The sequence below is a fragment of the Vulpes vulpes genome, chromosome 14 (genome assembly GCF_048418805.1).
Source record: "Vulpes vulpes isolate BD-2025 chromosome 14, VulVul3, whole genome shotgun sequence".
Lineage (NCBI taxonomy): Eukaryota > Metazoa > Chordata > Mammalia > Carnivora > Canidae > Vulpes > Vulpes vulpes.
This window is the reverse complement of record NC_132793.1, coordinates 21247973-21273068: the sequence shown is the minus strand read 5'-3', so window position 1 is coordinate 21273068 and position 25096 is coordinate 21247973. Positions and strand designations below refer to the sequence as shown.

The 25096-nt window shown below is 47.6% G+C and overlaps 1 protein-coding gene across 3 annotated transcripts in view; it reads left to right on the top strand.

Moving 5' to 3' along the window:
• CTNNBL1 (catenin beta like 1) overlaps positions 1-24135 on the top strand; it is a 163285-nt gene extending 139150 nt beyond the window's left edge. The window contains exons 14-17 of one of the 3 annotated variants that reach the window (XM_026009708.2): positions 11636-11773; positions 11992-12064; positions 15567-15705; positions 22222-24135. In XM_026009708.2, coding sequence (XP_025865493.1) covers positions 11636-11773; positions 11992-12064; positions 15567-15705; position 22222 — 351 coding nt within the window. In that variant the 3' untranslated portion in view covers positions 22223-24135. The remainder of the gene's footprint in view (positions 1-11635; positions 11774-11991; positions 12065-15566; positions 15706-22221) is intronic. The other 2 variants (XM_072735880.1, XM_026009709.2) reach the window with 2 other exon arrangements.
• The last annotated feature ends 961 nt before the right edge of the window (positions 24136-25096 follow it).

Sequence of the window (25096 nt, the reverse complement as noted above, 5' to 3'; positions counted from 1 at the left end):
AACCTTTCATTGTCTCTTTAAGGACTCTGCACCCCATCACCCTTACATACACACATACTTTCTAACTCCCCTAGTACTGCAACATTATACAGGATCTGAGCTCCCTATTTCCTTAGCATCCTCTCCAGCCACTGTGCACTCCTTCCTGCTTTAGCACTTTTGCATTTGCTTCTCCCCACTGTCCTGGCTCTTCTCATGCTGGTGCTTCCCTCCACCTTCAGGTCTCAGCCTAAATGTCACTTCCTCAGAGTTTTCAGTGATCACCATATGTAAGGTGGTGTCACCCCCATCTCCAAGGCCCCTTCATAACCTCTAAGTATTTGTTTGTTTACTGTCTGCCTCTGGGGCTGTGATCTCTCTTTTTCATCATTTTCTCAGCACTTACATAGTGACCGACATGCACTAAAGGAAGGACCATCACTCATGAGATGAAATTAATATTTGTCCCTGGGTATTAAGGAAAATTGAACGTCCATGGTTTTTTCTACATTATTCCTTAACTCTCATTTTTAATCCTCTTTTTTGTTTGCTCTATGATTAGCCCCATCATCAAAAATACCTAAGGACATCTCTGTAGATTCTGTGGCCTACCTGTGGCAGTGTTCACCAAGGTAAAACACTCCTATTTAGAAGAGTCTACAGGACAAGCTGATAAGTTCTACACACATTTAGTTTGAATCACATTACTGCAGTAATCTGTGACTGTCAAAGACTCCCACATCTGGGGCAATGGCCCACTGCTTTCATGTTGTGTTCAGTGACTGTTCGATTCCAGAGCCACAGTGTATCTGGACATGCCCTCGGGGCTCCTGGTTAACTAGATTTGACCTGAACTTTTAAAGGGCATGTAATTCTTAGACTCTTCTAGTGAGCAGCAATTCTCCGTGATCTGTAAATATCCAGGATGCTTGTCTCAGCAGATTTCACCTGACTCCCCAAACAACACCAAGCCCAGAAAACACCAAGGTCCCTATTATTGGGAAGATGTCCTGACTTCTCATTGGTTCCTTCTGGCTTCTCTTGGTTAAATGTACAGAGATGCCTGGCTTCTGACCGTCAGAAGTGAGACATAATTATATAGGTACTGGCAGGGATTTTAAAAGAGGGAGGAGAGCCTTGCAGAGAGGTTTCCCTTTTTTAGTTCCTGGGAAAATTATACTCAGCAGGTTTATTCAATAAAGTGTTCTCACCACATACTTTGCACTGTAATGACTTACAAATTGCATGCTAATTTTGCCACAGTTAAATTATTCTAGGCTTTATCCTGGAAAGAGAAAGATGGACTCCTTGTAATGAAACAGTATCCACAGGACTTGACTTCTGAAACAGACTTGGTCTATTTCCTTAGCATTTGAAACTCATTTGAAGATATGTACAGAAGGGGGTGGAGCACAGCAATGGATGCATGGGGTATGTGATCCCAGAGCACTGGGTACGGATGTAGACAGGAGACTGCCATTGATTCCTCTGCTAACTATGCTGGAGGTTTCTGGGACATGCTTAAAGAAGAGAGAATCTTGTTGAGAGTTCCTTCCAGCTATTCTTTCAACCAGTAGTTCCCATACTTTCCCTGTCCAAGAATTTGCCAGAACACAGCTGACAGCCTGTAGAAGCCAGTTATGGTGGAGGAGGGTACGTCCTGGTGCTTTTTCCTCTCCCTGAGACACCCTGCCTGCCCCCTTCCCAATTGATCATCCTTTCTGCCAGTGGAGGAGTCAGAGGGGCTCAGTTCTGGTCTTGTGCCTCTGCCACTTACCTTGCAATGTGGTCCTGCGTGCTCTGGCTTTTCTCATCTTCCCTGCCCTCCTGTTTTAGAGGGGTTCCTAGACCCTCTGCTACTGTCTTCATGGGCTTGCTGCAGGCCTGGTAAGATCAGGGCTATGCACTGGCAACTCCCAAGCATCTACAGGCTCTCATAGCCCCTCCCACAGGACATCACCTAGACTTTTTAGACTCAGTGAGTCCAAAGCCACGTCTCTGGCCCTAACCCCTCCCCGTCATACCAGGGCCAGTCACCAGTTTCACCAGGTCAGAAACCTGGGCAGCATCCATTTCTTCCTTTCTTTCCTGCTCCCACCACACATGCACCTGATAGGTTTTACCTCTGATACCTTTTACCTCTGGCCTCTTCACATTTCCCCTGTCCTCACTACCACTACATACACTCCAGCAGCCAGTGTCTTTTCTTTTTATATGAGTGTAACATGTTCCTCACTAACTAGTTTCCCTGTCCCTAGGTTTGTCCTCTCCAAATCCATTTCCTACACAGTAACCAGAGATTTTTCTAAGCTGAAAATGCACTTATGCCACTTCCCTACCCAAACCCAGTACATACTGGCTCTGTATTACCTGCAGGATAGATATGCTTTGAATTTCTTCCAGGCCTTGCCAGGCTCTCCCACTCAGGCCCCCCGCCTGCACCACCCTTCCCCCCAGCTGCATCCCTCACCACTCCTCTCCTTGTGATGTGCAAAAGCCGCTCTGTGGCACCTGAGCCTTCTTAACCTTTCTCTCCTGGAGCCTTCTAGGAGAAGGCCCATTGCTGTTTACCCAGAATACCTGTCTGTGCCATCTTTCCCACAACCGTCTCCTATAGCTAGCTAATTCTTCTGTATCCTCAAGAGCTTTGGCAGAAAAGTCACTAGATGCATGTTGAATATGTACCATGTGCCAAGTGTGCTGCTTAGGATTACTGTGCCAGTTCCTGCAGAAAGCCTCCCCTGCCCTCCCCCCACCCCCTGCCGTGTCTCCCAGGAGCTCCCTGTGTGCTGCAGCCTGCACAGCATAGACCCAAATCTTGCCTCTGCTTCAGTTTCCTCATCAGGAAAAGGAGGAGAATAATAATGCCTATCTTGAAGGGTTGCAGGGAAGATGAAATAGATTAATATATAGAAATCACTTAGAATAGTTTCTGGCACAAGGAAGTATGCCATAAGTGGTAGCTATTATTGAAAGTGTTTTTGGCCTGTATACTTGTCTCTTCCTCTAAAGCTGAGTCTCCACAAGCAGAGGCTGATCTTCCTTCCTCGGTGCTCCAAACAGGATTGTTACTTTCTGGCCTTGTGTTCTTATATCTGCTGTCACAGAAGCTCTGGTTCTCTCAAGGCTGACTTATATGTTGTCAAGATTCAAATGAGCAGTCGTGGGTATTTTTTGTTTTGTTTTTTCGGTAGATTCAGAAATGGAAGACAAACCCATCATGGAGGCATCCTGGTAGTGTAGAAGGAACATGAATCCTAAGGTCATATGGCCCAAGGTTAAATCTCAGCTCAGCCACACAAGAACTCTGTTTTGGGGGAGATGACTTGCCCTATGCATGTTTCAGTTTTCATGGTAACTTTACCAGAGGGTCATTTTGAAGATTAATGAGACTGTTTATAGCAACGAGTCCATGTGCTTATGTGCTAGGGTTGGCCTGACATATAGTCTGTTTCTTCTATGGGGGCAAAGATCTGACCTGAGAGTCTTGGATTCTTACCAGAGCTGCTGTCAGGTAGTTATGCATTCTTTAAAAAAATCCCTTTTGTTATTTTTTCAGCCTCGGTTTCCCTAGCTAAAAATGAGTGGCAGTCTTCAGGATCCTTCTCTAATGGTCTGCCCTATTTTAGAAGCTCTTAGAAGAAGGTTTTATTTGCTTGTGTTTGTACACAGAGCCCCCTCTCCCCCCAACACACACACACCTCCACTTACCTGTCTCTCTCCCTTGGCTTAAATTCTCCCCTTGCTTTTGAAGAAAAAAGAAATGAGCCTTTTGTAAATGGTGGGACAATTCTTGCCCCTGACTGTAGACAGTAGCTGTGACCCATCAGGGCTCCAAGTCACATCCCCTCTTATTAAGGCAAGAAGGATTCTTATTGGCTTCATAGCAGCTTCTTTTATGACTGTCTGCTTCCATCAGCAAGGGGCAGCTCGCTGCCTGTCAGGGGCAGATTAGAAATGGCATCCACATGCTCATTTGGAGGCTTGCGACTTGCCTGCTGGGGGGGTGGGGGGTGCGTAGAAAGGTGGTGATTCGGTAGCACTCCTGATGACAGATTAACATTTAAAGTGAGGATGTGGCTGGGGGAGGGGACAACAACACACAAGCCTGCAGAAATGGCACCTTGACACCACCCGTACCACGTCCTTGTGTATTTTTGGAGATGAATCTCTTTATTCTCGCAGCCCCCAAACAGTCTCATGCTGCTGTGAATTGCAATCTGTTCTTCTTAATGCACCATTCACTGAATTACCATCGAAGTTTTTATTCTAGCCCACTCTCATGGAATGAGCAACACAAAAGCTTTCAGAGTGTCTCCTGTTTTTTCAACTCTTCCAAACAGCATGTGGAATTTGCTGGCCAAGCTGTAGATTCCCACCACCTCCCACCCTGCCCCCCGCCCTTTTTTAAGTTTCTTCAATTGATAAGGAGGCCAGATGTCCTTAATGCAGCTGGTTTGCATTAAACCCTAGAAATGGCATCAAGAAAAAAGTCCTGTCTATTTGTTCATATTGCTAATACTGGAAAAGGTCTATTAAACAAACTTTTTCCTTCTTTTTTCCTTCTTTGAACTATGAAAGGAATCACAGGCTCGGAACCTAACTTGTGTGGGTTTCATCCTATCTCCAACTCCTATTCAACTGTGAGCTTTGTGGCCTTAGCCCAGTGCCTAGCACACAGGGAGAACTCAGGAAAGGGCACCGTTGTCATTATCCATGTGTTGCATCCCATCTCTTGCCAGAGCAAAAGGACAAATAGAAAACGGTCTTGGACAAGGAAATCATGTTTCACCAGAGTCTTTAACCGAAACTCAGTGACAGTCATTTGACATCTGTCTCAATTTTTCCATCTGTGAAATCTGAAAATGGTATTTGAAATGTGCATACCCAACACAGGGCACATACAAGCACGTGGGGTTAATGAAGATACTCTGCTTTCAAAAGTAGAAAGCGCTCATGTGGATGTCAAATTGTCATTACTTCACAAAGAAGACAGTCAGTCACCTTCACTCTCCTCAGAGGTGAGAGTTGAATGAATTAATTTGTAAAAGACTTCCTTTAAATCTTAACTCTCCTGTCTCATTTCAGGTACAGTTTAATGTATGTACAGATTTTCACTCTGAAAGTTTTTAAAGTAAGATATGTTTACAATACTTAAGGAAGTTACTTGATTTTTAGAATTTCTCTTTAATCTCTATTAACAGTATTGCCATTTGAAGAGCACTCGATTTATATGTTCAGATTATTTAAGATGTCCTATCTAATGTAGCAGCAGATCCAGGGGCTTGTCTTTCTGTCGCAGGGAAGTTTAATTTATTGTGAGAGGATGAGCTCATTGTCAGTGCTGACCACTGTGTCGTGTCAGGGTGACGCTTGATGTCCTCCTACTTGAGGCCTTTGTCGCAGTGGCTCTTCTGACTGTCTGGGAGCTCCGCCAGGCAACAGCTTCAGTCTGTCCATATAGATACCCAGATACAGGCAGAAATCCATCCCATCTGGTGATGGAGGTGCCTCAGTCCTAGATTCACTCTAGGTTATCAAAGCTAAAAGGAACCTTCTAGAGCACGATATCAGGGAAGACAGGTGGGGCTCCTGCCACTCCCCACCCTGCAGTCAGCCCAAACACAGTTGACTGGTCTCAAAGCTCCTACCCCACAAGCTCCAGTTGGCCCCATGACCCTGACCCTTTTTCACGTAGAGCACTTGACAGCCACTGTGGTGAGTTAGAGTGGGCACTCAGAATGAAACCTATTTCCCTTCTCTGATCCAGGGCAGGCCTCTTATTTCAAAGCAAAGCTGAGGCCAAGAAAAGTTAGATGACCTGCCTCAGGACAGGAGTAAGTTAGTGTTTGTTCAGTACTCTGTCCTGTATTGACAGAGAAACTTGTTTGTAGAATCAACACATCATAATTCAGAAAATTCCCAATGTATAATTAAATGCTTCTTGTAATGTCAAAGGGTCTCTTAAGAGGGAAAGAAAGCAAGGAGGTTGGGTATCTTTTTAGAATGAGGTATCTGTGGCCTGCTGTACCCAAGTACTAAGTTCAGTACCCATGTGCTAAGAACATGGAGCTGCAGGTTTAATTTCTGCACATGGGCCAGCCAGCTTCGTTCTTTTCTTTGTCAGGTCACTTTGAAGCATGTCTTATTGGTCAGTTGGGCATAAGTCAATTTCCTCCCTACTGCTAGTGAAGCAAATCCACTTCTGTGTTACTAGTATGTAACCATCCACATGTTCCTAATCAGACTCCTTTGGTTCTTCCAGAGGTTCTGTTATGAGGGAAATAATAGGGCTGGGAGAAACTTGTGATAATCCTAGGATGTTTATGTTACTTTTATATTACTTCAAAGGCTGAATCCTAGCCAGATGATCATGGGTTGGGTGGTACTGGCAGCTATTCTTCACGTCTCAGATACCCTGAGAAGTCTTTCAGCGGTAGTTCTATTTCCTTACCTCCAGATCAGTTTTTTTTTAAATCTGGTGTCTTAGAATCCCAGAAAAGGAGCCAGAAACTCATTAATCCATATATAATAAAGGTGATATATGGTCCTACTTCTTCTTAAGACAGACCAAAACTTGAGAAGATGTTCTTACAAGAACTGTACCCAAACTTTCTTATTTTCCTTCAGAACGATACATAACCACCTTGCTTCTTTTATTTCCCTTTAAATACAGAATGCACGTTTGTGCTCAACTTTTCTGAATCCTTTCAGCAGTAAATATTCCCTGCCACAGAGTTGTAACAGTCTAGATAAGGTGCTATCCTGACAGCAGTCACCTTCTCTGCTTGCTGGTTTCTATGATGCTTCTATAACTGTCAGGGCAGAGACTTCGTCTTAGAAGCCAATCTCTGTTTCATCTTTGTGCATGTTCAACGCAGCAATGGTGATGCCTTTCTTGGAGATGAGCTAAAGTCATATCTCAGATCTACACTTGAAATTTTCACTTTCAAATCATCTGGCCGTATATCTAAAAGTAGAATGTTGAAATGAACGTTGTCAGAGTCTTGAAGTTCTAAGGAAAGAGGAAAAAATGGAGTTTGGCATTGCTCTCTTGGGTCCATCCTTTCTGGATGACAATATTTAGAGAAATGGGAAGATACAGTATATTCCCGCTTGGTTAAAAGAAGGTCAGATTGTGGGGGGGGGCACTATGAAAAAGGATAACTCACCAGGGCTCTTCTGACCTCTTTGAAGAAACTTAATTTTGCTGTGCTCCATTCTTGAGCCTCTACCACTCTTACTTTGTTCTCGCAGATAGCTCCGAAATCTGCACCCACACAAACATGGAGGTATGAAAAGAACACATACTTGGGTTGGAATCCCAGTTCTGCCACCCACTAGCCTTGGGGAGGCTGCTCTGCTGAGTCCTTTTCCTCATTTAAAATAGGAGTGGTGGGACGCCTGGGTGGCTCAGTGGTTGAGCATCTGCCTTTGGCCCAGGGCGTGATCCCGGAGTTCCGGGATCGAGTCCCATGTCAGGCTTCCTGCATGCAGCCTGCTTCTCCCTCTGCCTGTGTCTCTGCCTCTCTCTCTCTCTCTGTGTCTCTCATGAATAATAAATAAATATTTTAAAAAATAAAATAAAATAGGGGTGGTAATCCCTGCCTTCCGATATTTGTGAAAAGCAAAGGAATTTAAAAGCACTTAGACTCAGTCTGACACGTGACAAGCGCTCAGTAAACACCGGCTGCTCCTCCTAAGTGGTTAGATGGCAGTGTTCTTTATTCAGACTGCTTCACACAATGCCTCGTATATAGCAATCAATCAAAAATACTACGATCTGCCGATAGCCAGGATCTTTATAAGCAAAAAAACACACTGCCTTCCTCCTTTCTGACCTTTCTTCTGGTGACACTGATGCTGCACTGTTGATCTCTCTCACCCTAGCCAAGTTGACTTTCCTGTGCCTTGATCCATGCTATTCCTCTGCTCCGAAATGTCCTTTCCAGTCTTTCAGACTCCTTCAGAGTCCTCCTCAAATGTACATTTCCTTTGATGTCTTTTGACTACCCCCAGATAAATGTATGTGTCCTTCTGGGTGCCCACAGCATGCGGTACAATTTGAGAAGTCCTTGATAGTAGGCGTTCCCATATTTTAAAAAATTAATGATTTGTTCATATTTGGCAACATTATTAGGCGATAATCTCCTTGATTATGTGGACTTTTTAATTAATCTTTTCTGCCCCCAACACATCATGTAATACCTGGCCCACAGTTTGGTGTTTAGGAAATCTTTATCAGGTGGATAAATGAAATGTGTTCTACTCCCAGTATCCATGTTTGCAAACCTCTAAAGGTTTCATCACCTCTTCTCTTCTTCGTTTGCTGATACTGTGCCCTTCCAGCCATGTGCTCTGCTTGCCGCTCATTGCTGTCCATCTCATACATGTTGCATATTCTTGTTCATGACATTGTCCTGCACATGTAGCCTGCCCATCGTGTCTCACATCTCTGAGCAGCATTTAGGCCTCCCACCAGCTGGCCCTCCAGGGTCCTGTCCCTCACCATTTCCTGATGCTTCCCCTTCTCCCCATCCACAAGAGTCTTAGCACACACAGCTCATTAAACAGCACTGAACTTCTACCTGCATTTGTTCAGTCCTGACACATGCTTTCCAGGAGCCTACTGTGCTCAAAGTACTATCCAGGATGCTTTCTAAGGTACAAAGAAAACTGAAATACACACTCTTGCTTTCAAGGAACCTTGACAGGGAAGAGGCACACATCTGAATACCTGCTATAAGGCAGGTCATGGGAAATGCCTTAAAGAAGTATAAATCCAATTTTGGGGAGTTTTCAGGTCTGAAAAATCCTTGTATCTGATTGGAAAAGTTTTCAAGTTGGAAGGCTTTGAGAAGTTTTCAAAGATCTCAGGAAAAGTTCTGAAAGGAACGTCACATTTTAGACTTTAACTATGTTGTGATAGAGATTGAGGGGTAGGGAGAGTCCCAACATCACAGGCAAAAGTGAAGAGACTAGAGAGCGGAGAGCAGGCCTGTCTGTGCTGTGTGCATGGTTGGGGATGGGTGGCTGGTAAGCAGAGAGCATGAGCAGCACAAGGCCTCAGACCCCTCATCCTTAAGGCCTTCATTCTGTTTCTCTCAGGAGCCTGGAAACCTTACCTGAGAGTCCCTTCTTCCCAAATGCCTTCCCATCTTAGCCAACCCTGATTAGCACCCACCACCTGTCATCTTAAACTTGGGTGTACACTGTATCCCCTTACTCTCTGGTCACTTCCTATGTCACTGTGGCCTCCCCAGACATTTGGCCCCTCTGTGACTAAGACCAAGACATCCCCTTACCTTCATTTTCATTCTTTATCAGCCTTAAGTCATTGCTTAGAATGGTGGCCTTGCCACTGGGCGCTTACCTGGGCTGGGATTCGAGCATAATGTTAATCATTTTCACCTAAGGTGAATCAGACAGGATTCCTGTCCCCAGGGAGTCTGTATATTCTCATAACTGGTAATCATGTAATTACGAGCAACTTACTTAACCTCTGTGTGCCTTGGATTCTGATTTGTACAATAGGATTAATAATCCCCTCCGTGCTGTCTCTATATTTGGTAGTAAGGACCATATATATGATATGATAACACTTTAAACTCTGCAGCGTTATAGAAATGTAAAATATTAGCAGCAAGTGCTTTCTGCACGAGTGCCAGTGCCCCCAGCTGCTGAACACTGAGGAGTTCTGGAACAGGAAGTTACAATTATGAGTAAATGAGAAACTAAAGCAACCCTTCTAGTTTTAAACTCCTCAGACATCAGTCCAGTGCTCCGTGACTGCCTTGTGAACATTAACACTATTACCAGATTACCAAGGAATTTGCTACTAAATGAAACTGGGAATTAGCAATGGTGATTTGCCAGACAGAGCAGCCCTCCTTTGCCTCAGACAGAAGCCTTTAGGAGTGAGATGAAAAGTAGCCTTCTGTTGCTATAGGCCGGCCCCTTGGGCAAATAAAGAAGTGCATTATCTGCGTCTAAATAGTCTCTGAAGGATTCTTGTTGGAGATTGATGACCAAGTGGTAAGTCCTTCAAGTTTGGGAGAGTAGAAAGCAAGGTCCCCAAGGATTTCTACCAGTGACAGGAGCCTGAGCTGTCAGAGGGAACTGTGGCCATAAAACTACTGATGGAATAAAGAAATGGATTGTTGTCATCAAAAGCATGTATCAGGCACCTGTCTTCTCAAGCCAGCCTGCCAGTCATGCAGAACGAGTCCCTCACCCAGTTCTACTCCTGAGAGCCAACAGCCCAAAACAGATGTCTTTTCCCTTTCGTTCAGTGCTTGGATATTTACTGAATGGGAACACGAAGACAAAATTCAGTCCCTGCCCTACTAGAGTTCATAGTCTACCCTTATGAAATAAAGGGAATTGTAGATGGGAGTTGTCAACAAAGGGGGATGATGATGGAAATCAGTGTGAGCATTGTGTGTGAGAAGAGGTTGCGTGGGGGGCAAGTGTGTTGAGGTGCTCTCAGAAAGTTCAGAAAGGAGCAGTTGTTAGTCTTACATAATCAGGAAAGGCGTTGTGGTATAGGTAGCTTAAAAGCAGTGCTGGCTTCAGAGATACCCTAGAACCCCAAGGAAGGAAGGCAGCTAAGGCCCAGAGATAGAGAGAGGAGCTCTGTTGACAGAGGCAGTAATAATCTGCAGTTGGGGAGCTCGGAGGTTGTGGTGAAAATGGCCTACAGCAGTTGCGATGGTTGCACAGTTCTGAATATACTAAAAGCCATTACATTGTGCACTTTAAATGGGCATATTGTATGATATGTGAATTGTATATCAATAAAGCTATTTTCGTAGAAGTATCTGCCAGAGAGGAATAGATTTGGGGACAGCAAGTCTGATAGGTCTGGGGTTGTAATGGTTGAGGAGAGACTCCTGTTGCTTGTTGGGACGTTAGCCTAGGGGAGTGCCTGCTGGTGAAGCCAAGTGGACAGGGTGGTAGCATTTTGCTACTGATGCAACGTGAGCCCAAAGGAACACATGTATGTATGGGGAATGCCCGTGCCATCAGCAAGACAGTCATGGGGATAGGACCACTCTTCCCGAGTTTGACCTGACTTGGAAGGGAAAGAGACCTCCAGAGGTCCTGTTGAGAGGTGATTTATGGGGTCCAGAAGCAAAGAGTAGAGAATGAGAGGAAGCAGATAAATAGCTGAGATTTGTGTCACTGTCAGCTTATTTTTTTTAGATTGAATATCTGGATGAGATCATTTTGGCCTTGACTCGTTGCAAAGAGAAAAAAAGGGGGGCTTTAATCTGACTCCCTAGGCCTCTAGTCCTTTAAAAATGAAAACATAATGGGCAGCCCGGGTGGCTCAGCGCTTTAGCGCCGCCTTCAGTCCAGGGGCTGATCCTGGAGACCCGGGATCGAATCCCACGTCGGGCTCCCTGCATGGAGCCTGCTTCTCCCTCTGCCTGTGTCTCTGCCTCTCTCTCTCTCTCTCTCTCTCATAAATAAATAATATCTTTTTAAAAATCTTTAAAAATGAAAATATAAGAAAGATACTTTAGAAGATATGGGAGAAGCAGGAGATACATCAGTGTGGAATAGTCTGGTGGTGGTGTTGTAGTTGCTGTTCTTTTGTGTATTGTGGGCTCACTGGCCAGCTCACTTGTCCTACTTGCTCATTTGCTTCTAGGACATGGTCCGGCGTGGGGAGATCATAGACAATGACACGGAGGACGAGTTCTATCTCCGGCGCTTGGACGCAGGTCTCTTTGTCCTTCAGCACATCTGCTACATCATGGCGGAGATCTGCAATGCCAATGTGCCCCAGGTAAGAGGGGCCACCCTGGACATTTTTGTCCATGCCTGCCTGGGTAGAGACTCTGAGAAGGAGGCAGATCCACTCTGCTTGACTCCCTGTACTCCACGTGGGCCCTCTCCTTCAGGGGCCAGCACGAGGTTCATACTTTCTAGATGATGTATATGCTGGTGCTTGCCAGGACAAACAGTGATTTTCCTTTCTCTCCCCTCCATTCACCTTCCTCTTAGATTCGCCAGAGGGTTCACCAGATCCTCAACATGCGAGGGAGCTCCATCAAAATCGTCAGGCACATCATCAAGGGTGAGTTGGGCACTGTTTGTGTCTGGCACTCCGGGATTGCTAGGTGATGCTAACTTTTTGAGTCTGAATCAGTATCCCCGGCATTTGGTGCACAGCATTCTGTGACTGCAGGCTTAAGTGTGTTGTCACATGCACTGTGTGTCCCAGTCATCTTTGTCAGGATACCAAAGACTAACCTAGGTATTCTATGCCTCTGACACTTCAGTTCCAGCATTTAAAAAACACATAACAAACAAGAGGCAGTGGGGCTTAGAAATCTTTGTTAAAAATTAAAAAGAAGAAGACGAAACAAAAAATCCAGTTCCAAACTACATGCAGTGGAATGAAATTGCTTTCTAAGGGGGGAAAAAAACAAGGAAATAACAGGAAATACCTGGAATTATTCCAGACAGCAGAAAGTCAATCTGTACCACTGTAGTGTAACAGAAAGGGCATACCTGCCTTTCAGCCTCGACTCTGCCTTCCCCCAGCTGTGCAAGTGTGATCTAGAAGAAAGTATGCAAAGGTTCAGGAGATACTACATGACCACGTTCAGTCTAGTGCCCAGTGGTGGATAGTGCTTGGCACACAGCCAGTGCTCAGCCAGATGAGCATCCCTCCTTCCCTCAGCTACTGCAGGGAGTCCCTCAAGATAGCATCACATCTTTGGGACCTTATTCAACTGGAGTGGCTCCCGAGGCCTCCATTAGTGAACCAGGCTCTCAATCACAAGTGTACCTGACCTGGACTCTGATGCGTCTGTGCCCGTGGGCCACTTAGCACAGATTCACACACAACAGCAGTTGAGGCCTGTATTGGCCTATATTGCAGTAGTGATAATGCCAGGTTTCAGAGAAAGCCAGGATAGACTGGTGACTCTGAGCAGATTTTCATTTTCCCTCTCTGGCCCATGTTTTTCCCATTTTTAAGGTGAAGGAATAGGCTAGATGTCCTCACTGGGTTTGCCCGTAAGTGGCTTATAACTCCCATTATGGGTAGGAGATGAAATGTGAAGATAAATGGTACATATAATAAAGTGAAGAGAAGTTAAGAGCCATGGTCCCTGGATCCGACACCTGGAACTGAATCCTGGCTCTGTTACTTACTGTGTTACCTGGGGCGAGATACCCAATTGCTCTGTGACCTCATAGGATGCATGAGAAGATTAAATAAGATGATAGATTGAAATGTCTGACCCTTAATAAGTTCTCCGTAAATGTTAGCTATTATGAGTATTATGAAATATGATGATGATAATTGTCATCATCATTATTATAAGTGAGGCATGGCTACAATCTTGTGGGAAGTCTTGTGAGTGGCATCAAACTGGGTCTTAGAGGCTGGGAGCAGGACATCCCAGAATAAAGAAACAGTGTGCATGAAGGCATGGGAGCAGGAAACCCTGTGTTTAGCATAGCCGCCCTGGGCAGGTGGCAGTGGTACCTCCATGTCCATTTTGTAGATGGAGAATTTGAGATATTGGAATCTTATCTTTTCCCTCAGAGAAAGAGGAATGGGAAACAATTCATGAAGCAAGCCCAGCACCTTGCCTTCCATGGTGGCATCCTGGGTGCTTCTTCCCCTCCATTTGCATGAATTACTGCTTAGCATGGCCTACCGCCTCCCTCAGGTGTAACTATGGTGATTTGCAACTCCAGTTCTTAAATGGCATTTACTTCTAACGCCCACTTGTTCAATTAGGACTTTTTATCACTCTCAGCTCTCTCTGGCATATAGGCTTCCTGCATTTCCATCCCTGCAATCAAAACAGTGAATTGAGAAAGAAAAGGTGTTTTTCACGGGTACTGACACGTAGTAGGTGGATGTTTTCCTTTGTGAAATCCTAACACATAAACCTTCAGTTATTCGGTATTTTCAGTTGTCGTGACCCGGCCTCTATGTCCCTCAGATCCCTGTCTAGCCCCCCAGTGCCTCATGGGGCATCAGGCCCCACCCTCAGACCGGGTGCTGAGTGGAGTTCCGTCAGTGGAGCGGCCTACATAGATGCCATATTCATTCCCACCACTCTTGGTCCTCTCCTCTGTTGTTTTCCTTTTCCCCTAGCCCTGCCGGAGCCTCGAGCCAGCCCTTTGGTTCTCCCTCCATCACCCTGCACAGCCAGTGGAGTAGTAAATCCACCAGTTCCGCCTCTAGACTCCATCTTGAATCGTTCTTTCCATCTGTTACTTCCCATCATACCACCCAGTTTATTTCCTTCCTAGCCCTTATCACAATCTGTAATTGTTTTTATTTATGTCTTTGTTTACCGTTTTGTGGGTCTCATACATTAAAATATAAGCTCTGACATAGGGACGTTGTCTAGCTTGTTCAGTGTCACCTCATCAGCACCCACAGCAATGCTGGGCACGTAATGGGAACCCAGTGAATATTTTACGTATTGTTGAATTCAGCCCCACCCTCATGCAAATTTAATTTGGCAGATGTTTGCTGAGACTTTCCTCAGGGCTAAGCACAGGGCTAGATACTGTGCTTAGGTGCCACATGACACAGATGTGTAAGTGACCAGCCATAATTCAAGCTAAATGAAAGACACGCTCCAGCAGCTACTCAGCTAGCATTTGCTGGGTGCCAGGCTCTGTGTTGAGGACTAGAGATGCAAAGAATAACCAAGAGCCATGTCTTTGAAATGTTCACAGTCTTGTGAGGAGAGATACTCGAGAAACTAATTACAATGTGATAAGTGCTAGTTGAAGTTGTGAACGGTGTGCTAACGGAGTGGTAAGAGCAGTACTGGAGGCACCGGCCATTCCATGGACTCCCAAGAGAGGGAAAGGCCCATCCCAGGCAGAGGGAGTAGAGGCCCAGGAGTAGGACAGGACATCAGTGGCCTTTGTAAGGAGTATAGAGGGGATACTATGGTGCCACTGCCCAGGTCAAAGAGGCTCTCAAGAATGCTGACCACTTCTCTGCAGATGCACCTTTTCTTTTCTTTCTCAAGGGTTCTCAGCCTGACTTCCACCGGCAGGCACCTGCCCTGGCTCACTCCCACCTCAGGGAAGCTCTTCTGCCTGTGGTGTTGTCTGCAGCCAGCCAGCCCCTCAGGGCAGTGTTGGTGTTAGAAAACGAGGGTGGATGGCTAGGCTCTGCTCAGGCCTTTCCCGTCAAAAGCCTTCGCTCCCTCCCCCTTCTTCCTCCACCCTTCCTTCCATCAAAAAGCATGGGAAAACAAAGCCTCATAAAGAAAACCAGCTCATCAGTCTGTCCTCTTTGATTTTAATTTTGTTTTTTCAGTTTGGGTTGCTTCCTTTTTTTTAACATACTAATTAGATGCAAGCTTTTTCTTTGATTTTATGGCCTACATATTTCCTAAGTTTTGCTGGCAGGATGACAGCTGATGTATCCCTTGAGGTCCCAGGAAAACGCTGATGAGGCAAGCCCAGCAGGGGACTTTTCCCGTTGTATCTCAGTCCCCTTTCTCACCATTTTCCTCCCTCCTCTTCTACTGGGGGTGCCAAGAGAGCTGGGAATAATTGATGGCTCATTAAAGTCCCTCTTTCTGCAGACTGCTTACTCGGCGCTCCCAAAGTCCAGCCTTCTCTGGAACTGGCAGCTGCTCCAGGTCTGAGCCTGTGGCCCACCATGTGCTCCATGAGGGCAGCGACAGTCTTCCTGCCGGTCATCTTGCGCCTGGCCTATGACTGGTACAGAGAAGGGGCTCAGTGAATGCTTCCCAGGGTTATGTGCTGAGGTAGTGCTTCAGGCTTCTCTGTGCTATTCCAGAAATCCAGGACCACAGTAGGTAGAGTGGTCACTCCCAAGCACATCCTCTGGGCCAGACTTCTAATATGTATTCTCTGGTTCTCACAACAGCCCTAGAAAGCAGGATTACAATCTCCATTTTGTAAAAAAGGAAACCAAGACTTGCAGAGGTTGAGGGTCATTAGTTGAGTCAATAATAATATTGGAAACTGGATCAAAACTCAGAACTGTACACATTCAGTCTTTCATCTGGCAGAAAGGAAACCTCTAACTTTGCTGATTGGCTCATACAGTCCTCCCATCTTTTAAGAAAGAAAATTTAGGGCATCCAACTTTATAGAGCACCCACTTGGCATGACAGAGCACTAGGTGGGCTCCTAAGATAAATGAGATGCTTAGGAGGCCCTGTTCCCAGGGGGCATACAGCCCATCACAGATGAAATGACTAATCACTACGCGAAGCAGTATGAAGTCAGTGCTAAGACACAGAGCGGGAATCACAAAGACACGGTTCATTCTGCTGCAGATTAAAAGGAACTTGAAGATCCAGGGAGGCTGCACAGAGGAAGTGCCTTTTTTTTTTTTTTTTTTTTTTTGCTGGTAAAATATATGTCCGATTTACCATTTTAACCATTAGGACCACCACCACCACTTATCCACACATTTAATTTTCATCTTGCAAAACCGAAACTCTGTTCCCATTAAACACTCACCTCCCAATCCCTCCTCCCCCTCTTCCTCAAGTCCCTGGCAGCCACCGTTGTCCTTCCTATCTCTGTGAAGCTAATGACTGATTAAGGAGGTGGCTTCTAGAAGCACATGACAGACCTCTAAGGGCAGATACAGATGTCCATCATCAAGGGGCCACCTTCTTGGATGTGGCATAGGAGCTGTGACCTGTAAATACTACTTAATATAAATACTTGTGCCAAGGGTTACTGTGGAAGTTGCTAGCAAGTCTCTTCAATGTCTTAGTCAGTAGCAAAAGTTGTCCGGAAAACTGCGTGGCTGCTGGGCTGTGGTGCAGGGGAAAGCTCAGATTACTGACTCAAAACTCTTTCACTGATGGCAAAAAGACTGAGCCAAAGGCTTCAAAGTGCTTCAGAAATTGGCTCCTGGCCCTTTGATTTGCTTTTGTTCTTTATGGCTTAAAATCTCCTCCAGAAGCTCATAAACATGTATTTCCATATTGATTTGGGGCTCTTGGTAACCTGAGCATTGCCTCTGTGATTTTGAAGCTGCAGAAGCTGACAGGATTTCTCTTTTGATAACATGTTGACGTGCATGTGACTTGCCCCAGGTCACAGCTACTGTGACCACTAGGGTGTTCGAAGGCAGGAGAGAATCCTGGAGAGAGGCATGCATTTAACCTCAGGCAGCTCCTTACCCTCTCTAAGCCATAGCCCTTCATCTGTGAGGTGGAGATAACCAGCCTCACCGGGTCCTGTGGGTATCCGCTGAGGCAGCGTATGCCCACACAGCCCTGATATGCGGCCGGTGCATAGCTCGTGCTTGCTACCTGTCAGCCGCTCTACCGTTGTGATCCGTGTGTGAGCTCATCCAGTAAGAAACAGATGGGACCTACACACACCCCCACAATTCTGGCTCTCTGTCGAACTTTGGGTCCATTAGTAGATATTATGTGTGAGCCCTGATTTCCTCTCGGTAAAACACAGATCTGGAGTGAATATGCACTTGAGCCTCAGGAAGGCTCACATTGACCTGCAGTTGGGTCCCTGGGACAGAGTACATGCTCAGCAAATGGAGACACCTTGCCTTGCTCCCTTAACCTAATCCTTTGACTCTGAGATCAGGAAAGCCAGCACCCAGACCAGACTCCTCAGGGCCTGGTGTGGGGGTGGGGAGGGTGCTTTCCCACCAGCTAAAGTGTCCTCGGTCCTGTGGGAACGTGACCTCTGTTAGCAGGATAAGCAAAGGATACATATGCCTGTCTTTTAACTGAGTGCCATTTTCATGGAATCCCTGATGCATTTAGGTACTGTAGCTACAAATGAGTGTTCCTCTCCAGGGGAAGTATGACATTAGACCTTCCAGGTTCATCACTGTCATAAAGGAATCTGTTAAACATGGATTTCCTTTCCCAGTTTCTCATCTGTGGTTATGTCTGTATTTTCCAGACTTTCCAGTGTGAAAATGTGAGCATTCTTCTCCTCCCCCCAGCCCCTTCCTCCTACATTTTTTAAAGGGTGAGCATTTAAGGCTTCAGGCTCAAGGATCTGAACCAGGCTTGTGAGCACGGCCCAAGTCTATGCCCTGAAGATAGTTCTCCCCATCCACCAGCCCCAGGGCCCCTCCCTCTCCCTCTTAACATAAACAGAACAGCTTGTATTCCATGTCTGAATAGTAAACCTGCTGTCTAAAGTTTGCTTTAATATTTATGCGTTCAGCACTGCTGCCTGTTTTTGAGCTCCATCAAAGCCTTTATTATAAGAGCATTTGAAAATGCTGGGACAGTAGAGAAGGGAGTTGATGTGTGTACCATCTTTCTCACTCTCTCCAGCCCAACTCACCCTCTTCTCTCCCGCTCTCCCCAGCCCAGTCTCCCTTTCCCCAACTCCTAGATCCCCCTTCATCTAGCATCTCTTTTTCTGGCGTTCTCTCTTCCTTTCTTATACACACAGACACAAACGTGTTTGCACACATGTGCACAGGCACGCGCACACACACACACACACAGCAAAGAGAACTCCTCCCCGAGACCTCTGGGAGGAATCTGTTCAATATTTATAAACTGCTGCAGCAGCTATAATAACCAGAGGTAGCTGGCACCACCAAGATTTGCTCCAAATAGGATTCTGCTCTGGAAACAAAGAATGAGTAGGGGTATGGGGCGGAGGGTGAGGGCACGGGGCATAGCGTGGTGCCAGCTGCCAGTGGCAGTGGAAAAGTACTAGGGCCTCATCAGACCTGGCTCCGTGTCTGGCGTGCTGTGGGACCCAGGCTGGTCACCTGCCCATCAGAGTTTCTCAGAAATTACATTTCTGAGAGCCCTGCCAGTTCTGACATTCTGACCCACTCCACGTCTGTGGCCACTGAGGTCCTTTACCACAGGACATTGCATCTGGAGTCTTACCCTTTTGGAGGACTTTTTAGCCAGAGACCTTGTGGGGCTGGGTTGCTCCGGAGTGCTCACAGAGCAGTTTCTCCCTAGAGGATGGGGAACTGGCAGGGGGGGATATTGCTTAGGTAAGTGGATGCCACTTTGGGGACTGGCATTCCCCCCCCTTTCCCCACTCATTGGTTCTTTAAGTGCCTTTTTCCCGACTCACGCATTTCAGGTTGAATTTCAGCCTCTCTGCCATCCCAGATTTGGGCACGTTGCTCCAGTTCTCTAATAAGCCTCAGTTTCCTCATGTGCAAACAGGGATGGCATTCTCTCCCTTGTGGGATTGCTGCAAACATCAGATGAGCCACCATACATACATGCCCAGCACACACTGTGGAGGAGACAGCTCTTCTCCCACACACCACCCATATCCAGAGAACAGCTCATGTGATGATTTCTCCCTCCCCCCAGAGAGTGATGGGAGACACACCGTGGGACGGGTGCTCTCTGTGTTGTGGTGGCATGTACTTTTTCTAAGGCCTTGGCAGAGGTGATTCAGCAAGGGAATCGATACAGACTTTGGTTTCCTCCTCTACCTTGTGGGTCTCTAAAAGGAGATTAGTTCCTACAGGGAAGCTAGCTGGCTTGACTTGGAAAATCACTGCCCCAAAGGATCAGACTGTTTCTCCACTTTCCTCCCTCCTGGGTCTGAGAATACATTAGAAGAGCAAAGTGTTAGTTCAATCCATTAAGACTCTTGCTTCTAGACCATGCCTCTGGGGGTATTAAATGCTGTAATGGTCATTTCTCTGTCTCCCGGGGCAGCAACTACTAGATCATTCACATGTGAGTAAGAGATAGCACTTACATACAGCCTCATAGCTGTCTCCGCAGCCCAGATCCTGCTCTCTCATCACCCCAGCCCTCTCTTTAATGGGCCTTAATAGAAGGCATCACAACCATTTGCTGGTAGAGGTGATGGATGCATCTAACAGAAGAGGATGATTTCCAGGGGGAGACACACAGCTGGCACATGTCTGAATCCCAAGTCCCGTTTTCCGGCACATGTCCAAAGTAATAAAGAGGAAGGAGGGAAAATGAAGAAGTGGCAAGAGCAGAGTTATTCCCCAGCATAGTGGGGGGTGGGAGGGAGCAGGGGAGGGGTTGCACACTTTCTTCTCTCTCCCCAGTCTTTGTCAGATTCAGATCAGCAGATGTTTTATTATGTGAAAGCCTCTTGCCCAGAGTTGTCTATTCTACCTGAAGCTGTCCAGTCTGGGGAGCAGGGGGTAGGGCAGGGATGCAAACAGTCACCCTCTTCCACTACTCTGAGGGCTTGTTCACCATGCCATGCTGCCTGCTGACTTTTGGCCAGATTCTGCTGGGTATTCAGCTAAAAGTAAGGCACGTGCCTCTGCCTTCCCGAAACTACCCATCTAGAGGAAAAGGAGAACAAGTTAGGGGGAGTCTAAGAGTCAGACTTATGATGGGGACCCTGGCCTGAGGACAGGAGCCAGAGGAAGAGATGACCAGGTAGGCTTCACCGAGAAGACGGCCCTTAAGAGGGGCTGCAGGAATATGTGGGCTCTCTGCACGTGACACTGCTGGCCTGAGCAAAGGAAGCTCAGGGAGGGAACCAGTTTGTCTTGAATATCTGTTATTTCCAGAGGAGGCCCTTCCCAAGGTCACTTAGGATTGTGAGTCAGAGACAGAGTTCACACCCAGCCCATGATGTCACACCGTCTCCCATCTGTGGGTCTGAGGGCAGTAAGCACTCTGTCCCTCCCTTCCCCTTCACACATGTCCTTTGTCCCTCCTCCTGGGAGTCACTACAGGAACCACACCCCCACCCTCACACCCTGTACTCCAATCCCTAAGTTCCATGGTGTTTCTGTACCATTGCCCCCCTACCTCCTAAAACCAGGGTGACTGTGTAATTTGAGAGGATACTTTTGAAAATGAAATGGAAAGCTGTAAGTATTGTGCTGGGGTAACTAGGTAAAATGGATCACGTGGTGACCTACCTTGACACTCTGATGTGTTCTCTGGAGATCTGTCCTCACCGTCATGCTCTGTATCCTCCACCTTCATGGAGCATTCTCCTTGCCTTCCTGCTCTAACGGAAACCCACCTCTCCTGGGGGTGGGCCTTCCCCAGTGGTGGCTCATTTCTCCCACATCCCCCTGCCACTAACACAGTGGGGAGCATCTCAAGACCATTGTTTCTCCCAACTCCCCATTTACCTAAAAACTCCCAGCTGTTTGAATCTCACACCAGGGGACTATACCCTAACCCTGTTCCCCTTATGGGGGGAATTTGAGGCTTACTGTCACCATCTCCACTACTCTGTCATACTTCTTGGTGATGTCAGTATCCATGTGTCTCTTTGGCACCCCACTTCCAGCCTATCTTCAGAACGCATGTAAAATCTGAAGACTTCTCACCCCCCACAATGACCTTGGTCCCAGCCGCAATCAAATCACATCTCCCACCTTCTGCCCTTGTCCCCTCCAGGGCATCTCCCACACCTCCACTGGAGTGAGCTGTCACTCCTTTGCGTAGAGCCTTCCCACAGCTCTGGTCACAGGGGAAAGGCTAGAGTCCTTGCAGCAGCCCACTGGCCCTGTGGTCTGCGCCTGCCCCTTCTGTCGCTGGTGCTGAGCTCCGGCCACACGGATGTCCCCACACTCACCCTCCCCTAGGCCAGGCGAGCCTCTTCACTGGTCGGCTGTCTGCCAGTCACTCCCAGACCTGCCCATGGGAATTTGCTTCAGGTCATCCATCCAATCTCTGTGAGGCCTTCTAACAGCCGCTCTATCTGTGTTACTTACTTGGTTGTTTACTAGAAAGTAGGCTTCATAGGAGCAGAGATTTTCATCTATATCATTACTTTATCCCCATTACCTCAAATAGTGGTTCTCAGACTGCATCACTGTTACCTGGAGGGCTTGTTCACATGGACCACTGGGCCTCTAAGTTCTGAGTGGGGCCTCCACAGCCGCATTTCTAACAAGTCCCTGTGCGCTACTGCTACTGCTGCTGCTCTTCCAGGCCCACACTCTGACAAACACTGGCTGGAACAAAGGTACCCAGGGCAGGTACCCACTTCTCGCATGCTGAGTGACTATATGAGTGAGTGAGCGAGCGAGCAAGCAAGCAGTGTGGCTGGGGAGGACTCTGGGTGAGGAGAGATGAGCTGGGCCCTGTTCACTGAGCACCTCGAATACAAGACCAAGGAGTTTGGCCACAGCTGCCCTGTTGGAGCCATTGGAGGTATTAGAACAGCATGCGTCGTAGAGGGAGCTGGGATTTAGAGAAAGGCACAAAGGGACCCAGCTCCGACAGAGCACGCACCTCGGATCCATGCCTCACTTTGCCTTTGTCTCCCCAGAGTACGCGGAGAACATCGGGGACGGCCGGAGCCCGGAGTTCCGGGAGAACGAGCAAAAACGCATCCTGGGCCTGCTAGAGAACTTCTAGAAACCCCAGGGCCCCAGGCAGCATGGACTCTCTCTGGGCCTCCGTCCCAGAAAGTTTTTACACCGCTCAATGTGACTTTTGGACAAATTAAAGCTAGTTTTGGTATTCCTGGCTGGCATTCTTTGTAGCAGAGCAGTACCCTGTGCTCTTGACCCGGCACTATCCCAGCAGCTGTCATGGGACACATCTGAGGAAGGTCAGTGGTTGTCCTCACTCTGCCCATGAGGGAACCTGAGGCTCACAGAGCGTCTCAATGATCAAGCAGAGCAGCCTACAGTGACCACAGGGCTACTCTGGTGGTACTGCAGTGAGGCTGCCCATCTGTAGCAGGCAAGGGGCATGCGTGTGGATTGCTGACCTCTCTGGGGCTTCCAGCCCTGACCAGAAGGGTAACACAAGGCACGTGGCTCGGGCAGGAGCACCCCTGGGGAGGCTTCCATGGCACGGTGAGACCAGCCACACACAGCACAGACCATGGAGCAGCATTTCGAACCCTGGCCACACATCAGAATCCCTGGTCAGGAGGGGAGTGTGAACAAGTATACCATTGTCGGCCCCCCACCACAGAATGATGAAATCAGGATCTGGGGTGTGGCCTAAGTGCTGGGATGGGTTTTCACTCCCGGGCAGTTCCAGGCATCAGGATGAGCACCCCTGCTGGGGAGGAAACAGGCCTTGAGTCCAAATTCCAGCTGTGCCCACTAGCTGTGGCAGTTTGGCTACAGCATCTTACCTTCCTTCGTCCGCAGACTAGGGGTGGTAATACCCATCTGGTACTTCAGAGGGTGAACTAAGTCCCCTAAGCATGCTGCCCGTGGTGCACACATTAGGAATTGGGATTGTCTGTGTCCTTCCCTCACAGCTGGGGCTTCAGCATGGGAACCACAACCATCTTACATGAAAAGATTGCTCTCCTCCTTTATAGAAGCTAGTGGTCCCGTAGCATGTGTCCAGTCTGTCACAAAGAATAGCATCCTCCTGAGTGAGGAAGTGAAGAGCGGCAGTTCAAAAAGGCAGTATTTCAGGAAACTGAAGTGTGTTGCCCAGGGTCAGCACAGCAGCGACAGCGGGATGCCGCACACCCTGCCCGTGCCCACGGCCAACATTGCCAGGCAGCCCCGCTCTTGCTTCTCCTTGAACACCAGGTACAGGGCTGCAGGCCGCCACTGCCATCTGGCCCGAGTCAGCATGCCAAGGGAGACCCGGTTGCCATTCTGGGCAGCCGCCCGAGAGGACTCTGAGGAAGACGGCGCCTGCATCGTGCCCAGCGTTGGGCAGGTGGTGGGGCATCGAGTAAGACAACCCCTGCCTGCCTGGTGCTCTTGTCCACCCTGGTGGAAAGACAGTGTACCCGTCCTTCCCGTGAGGTAGGCATCCCACCAGAGCGGTGGCAGGTAGGTGCAACGGGACCTACAGAATTGCCTTACAGTCTCATTTTGGATTCAGGTGTTTGAGTTTTTTTAGTTCATTTTTCTGTAACTACAATAGCTGCCGTGTATTGAACACCTGCCATGTGTTCCTTGCTGTACAGCCTTTCTTTTAACATGCACTGCAGCCTTGCTGGCATCATTATCCCCCATTTACTAAAGCTGAGAGTGAGGTCTCGGAGAGGGTGAGGAAGTTGTGCAAGGTCCTGGGGCCAATCGGCGGCAGCACCTATGCTCAAAGCAAGGTCTGCCTGCCCCCTAGTCCATGCTCTCCCCTCCACCCGCTGCTCTGTCTGGGAGACCACCACGGATCACTGACTGACATGACACTTCGATCGGTTCCACTGTCGATATGTGGTGTAATGAATTCACAAAGAATAAAGCATGTCTAGATGTAACCTGCAGAATCCTAGATTTTTTGAATTGGATGATACTTCGGAGAGCATTAGTCCTTCAGCATCACTCTTTTTAAAACTATTTGTGGGGGTTTTTTTGTTTTGTTTTGTTTAGATTTTTTTTTTCATGAGAAACAGAGGAAGAGACAGAGGCAGAAGAAGAAGCAGGCTCCCCATGGGGAGCCCAATGTGAGACTTGACCCCAGGACCCAGAATCAGCACCTGAGCCAAAGGCAGATGCTCAACCACTGAGCCACCAGGTGTTCCTTAAAATTGTATTTGTTTTTAGCCAGGTAATGCTTGTACATGGTACAGAAGTTCAAAATTCACCACAAAGGTATGCAGCAAGAGGTCTTCTCTCCCTGGAGGCAGCCACTGTCGCCTGGTCACCCATCCAGAGAAGTTCTGTCCAGTGGTTCTTCAGCTCCTCTTCCCGAAGCTCCAGGCTTTCCACCAGCGCATCAGAAGCCTGCATGGGGGGAGGGGGGAGCAGGCCACTCCCAACGCCCCCCCCCACTTCAACTGCAGTCACTCCCCTCTGCTCTGCTTCAGAGGGTGCCTCCTGAGCTTTGTGCAGCGAGTCCCTCTGCTAAAAGCAGGTTTCAGCTCCTACCTTCACTTTACAGATGAGGAAGTGGTCCCCTTTTCCATCAGTTTTGTTGACAGGAGGGTTTGGGGGGAACACAAGGTATAATCCCTTAGGATTCAGAAGAGGTCACAGTTCAGAAGACCGGATGAGAAGTGTTGGCCCTCTGTCTGATTTTAACAACCCACCACATGAGGTTAAGAAAAGCCTTTGAGAGCAAGGTAAAGATATTCTCTCACCAGCCTTGCTAACCCGTTGGCTCCTGGGGTGTGGAGCTTACCTTTTGTATCTGCTCGTGGCTGAGACCCTGTCTTCCTCACCAAGCAGCACCCCCTCCCCCAGAAGAACTTCTTGGGCTTCCAGTAAAGGCCGCCCTTG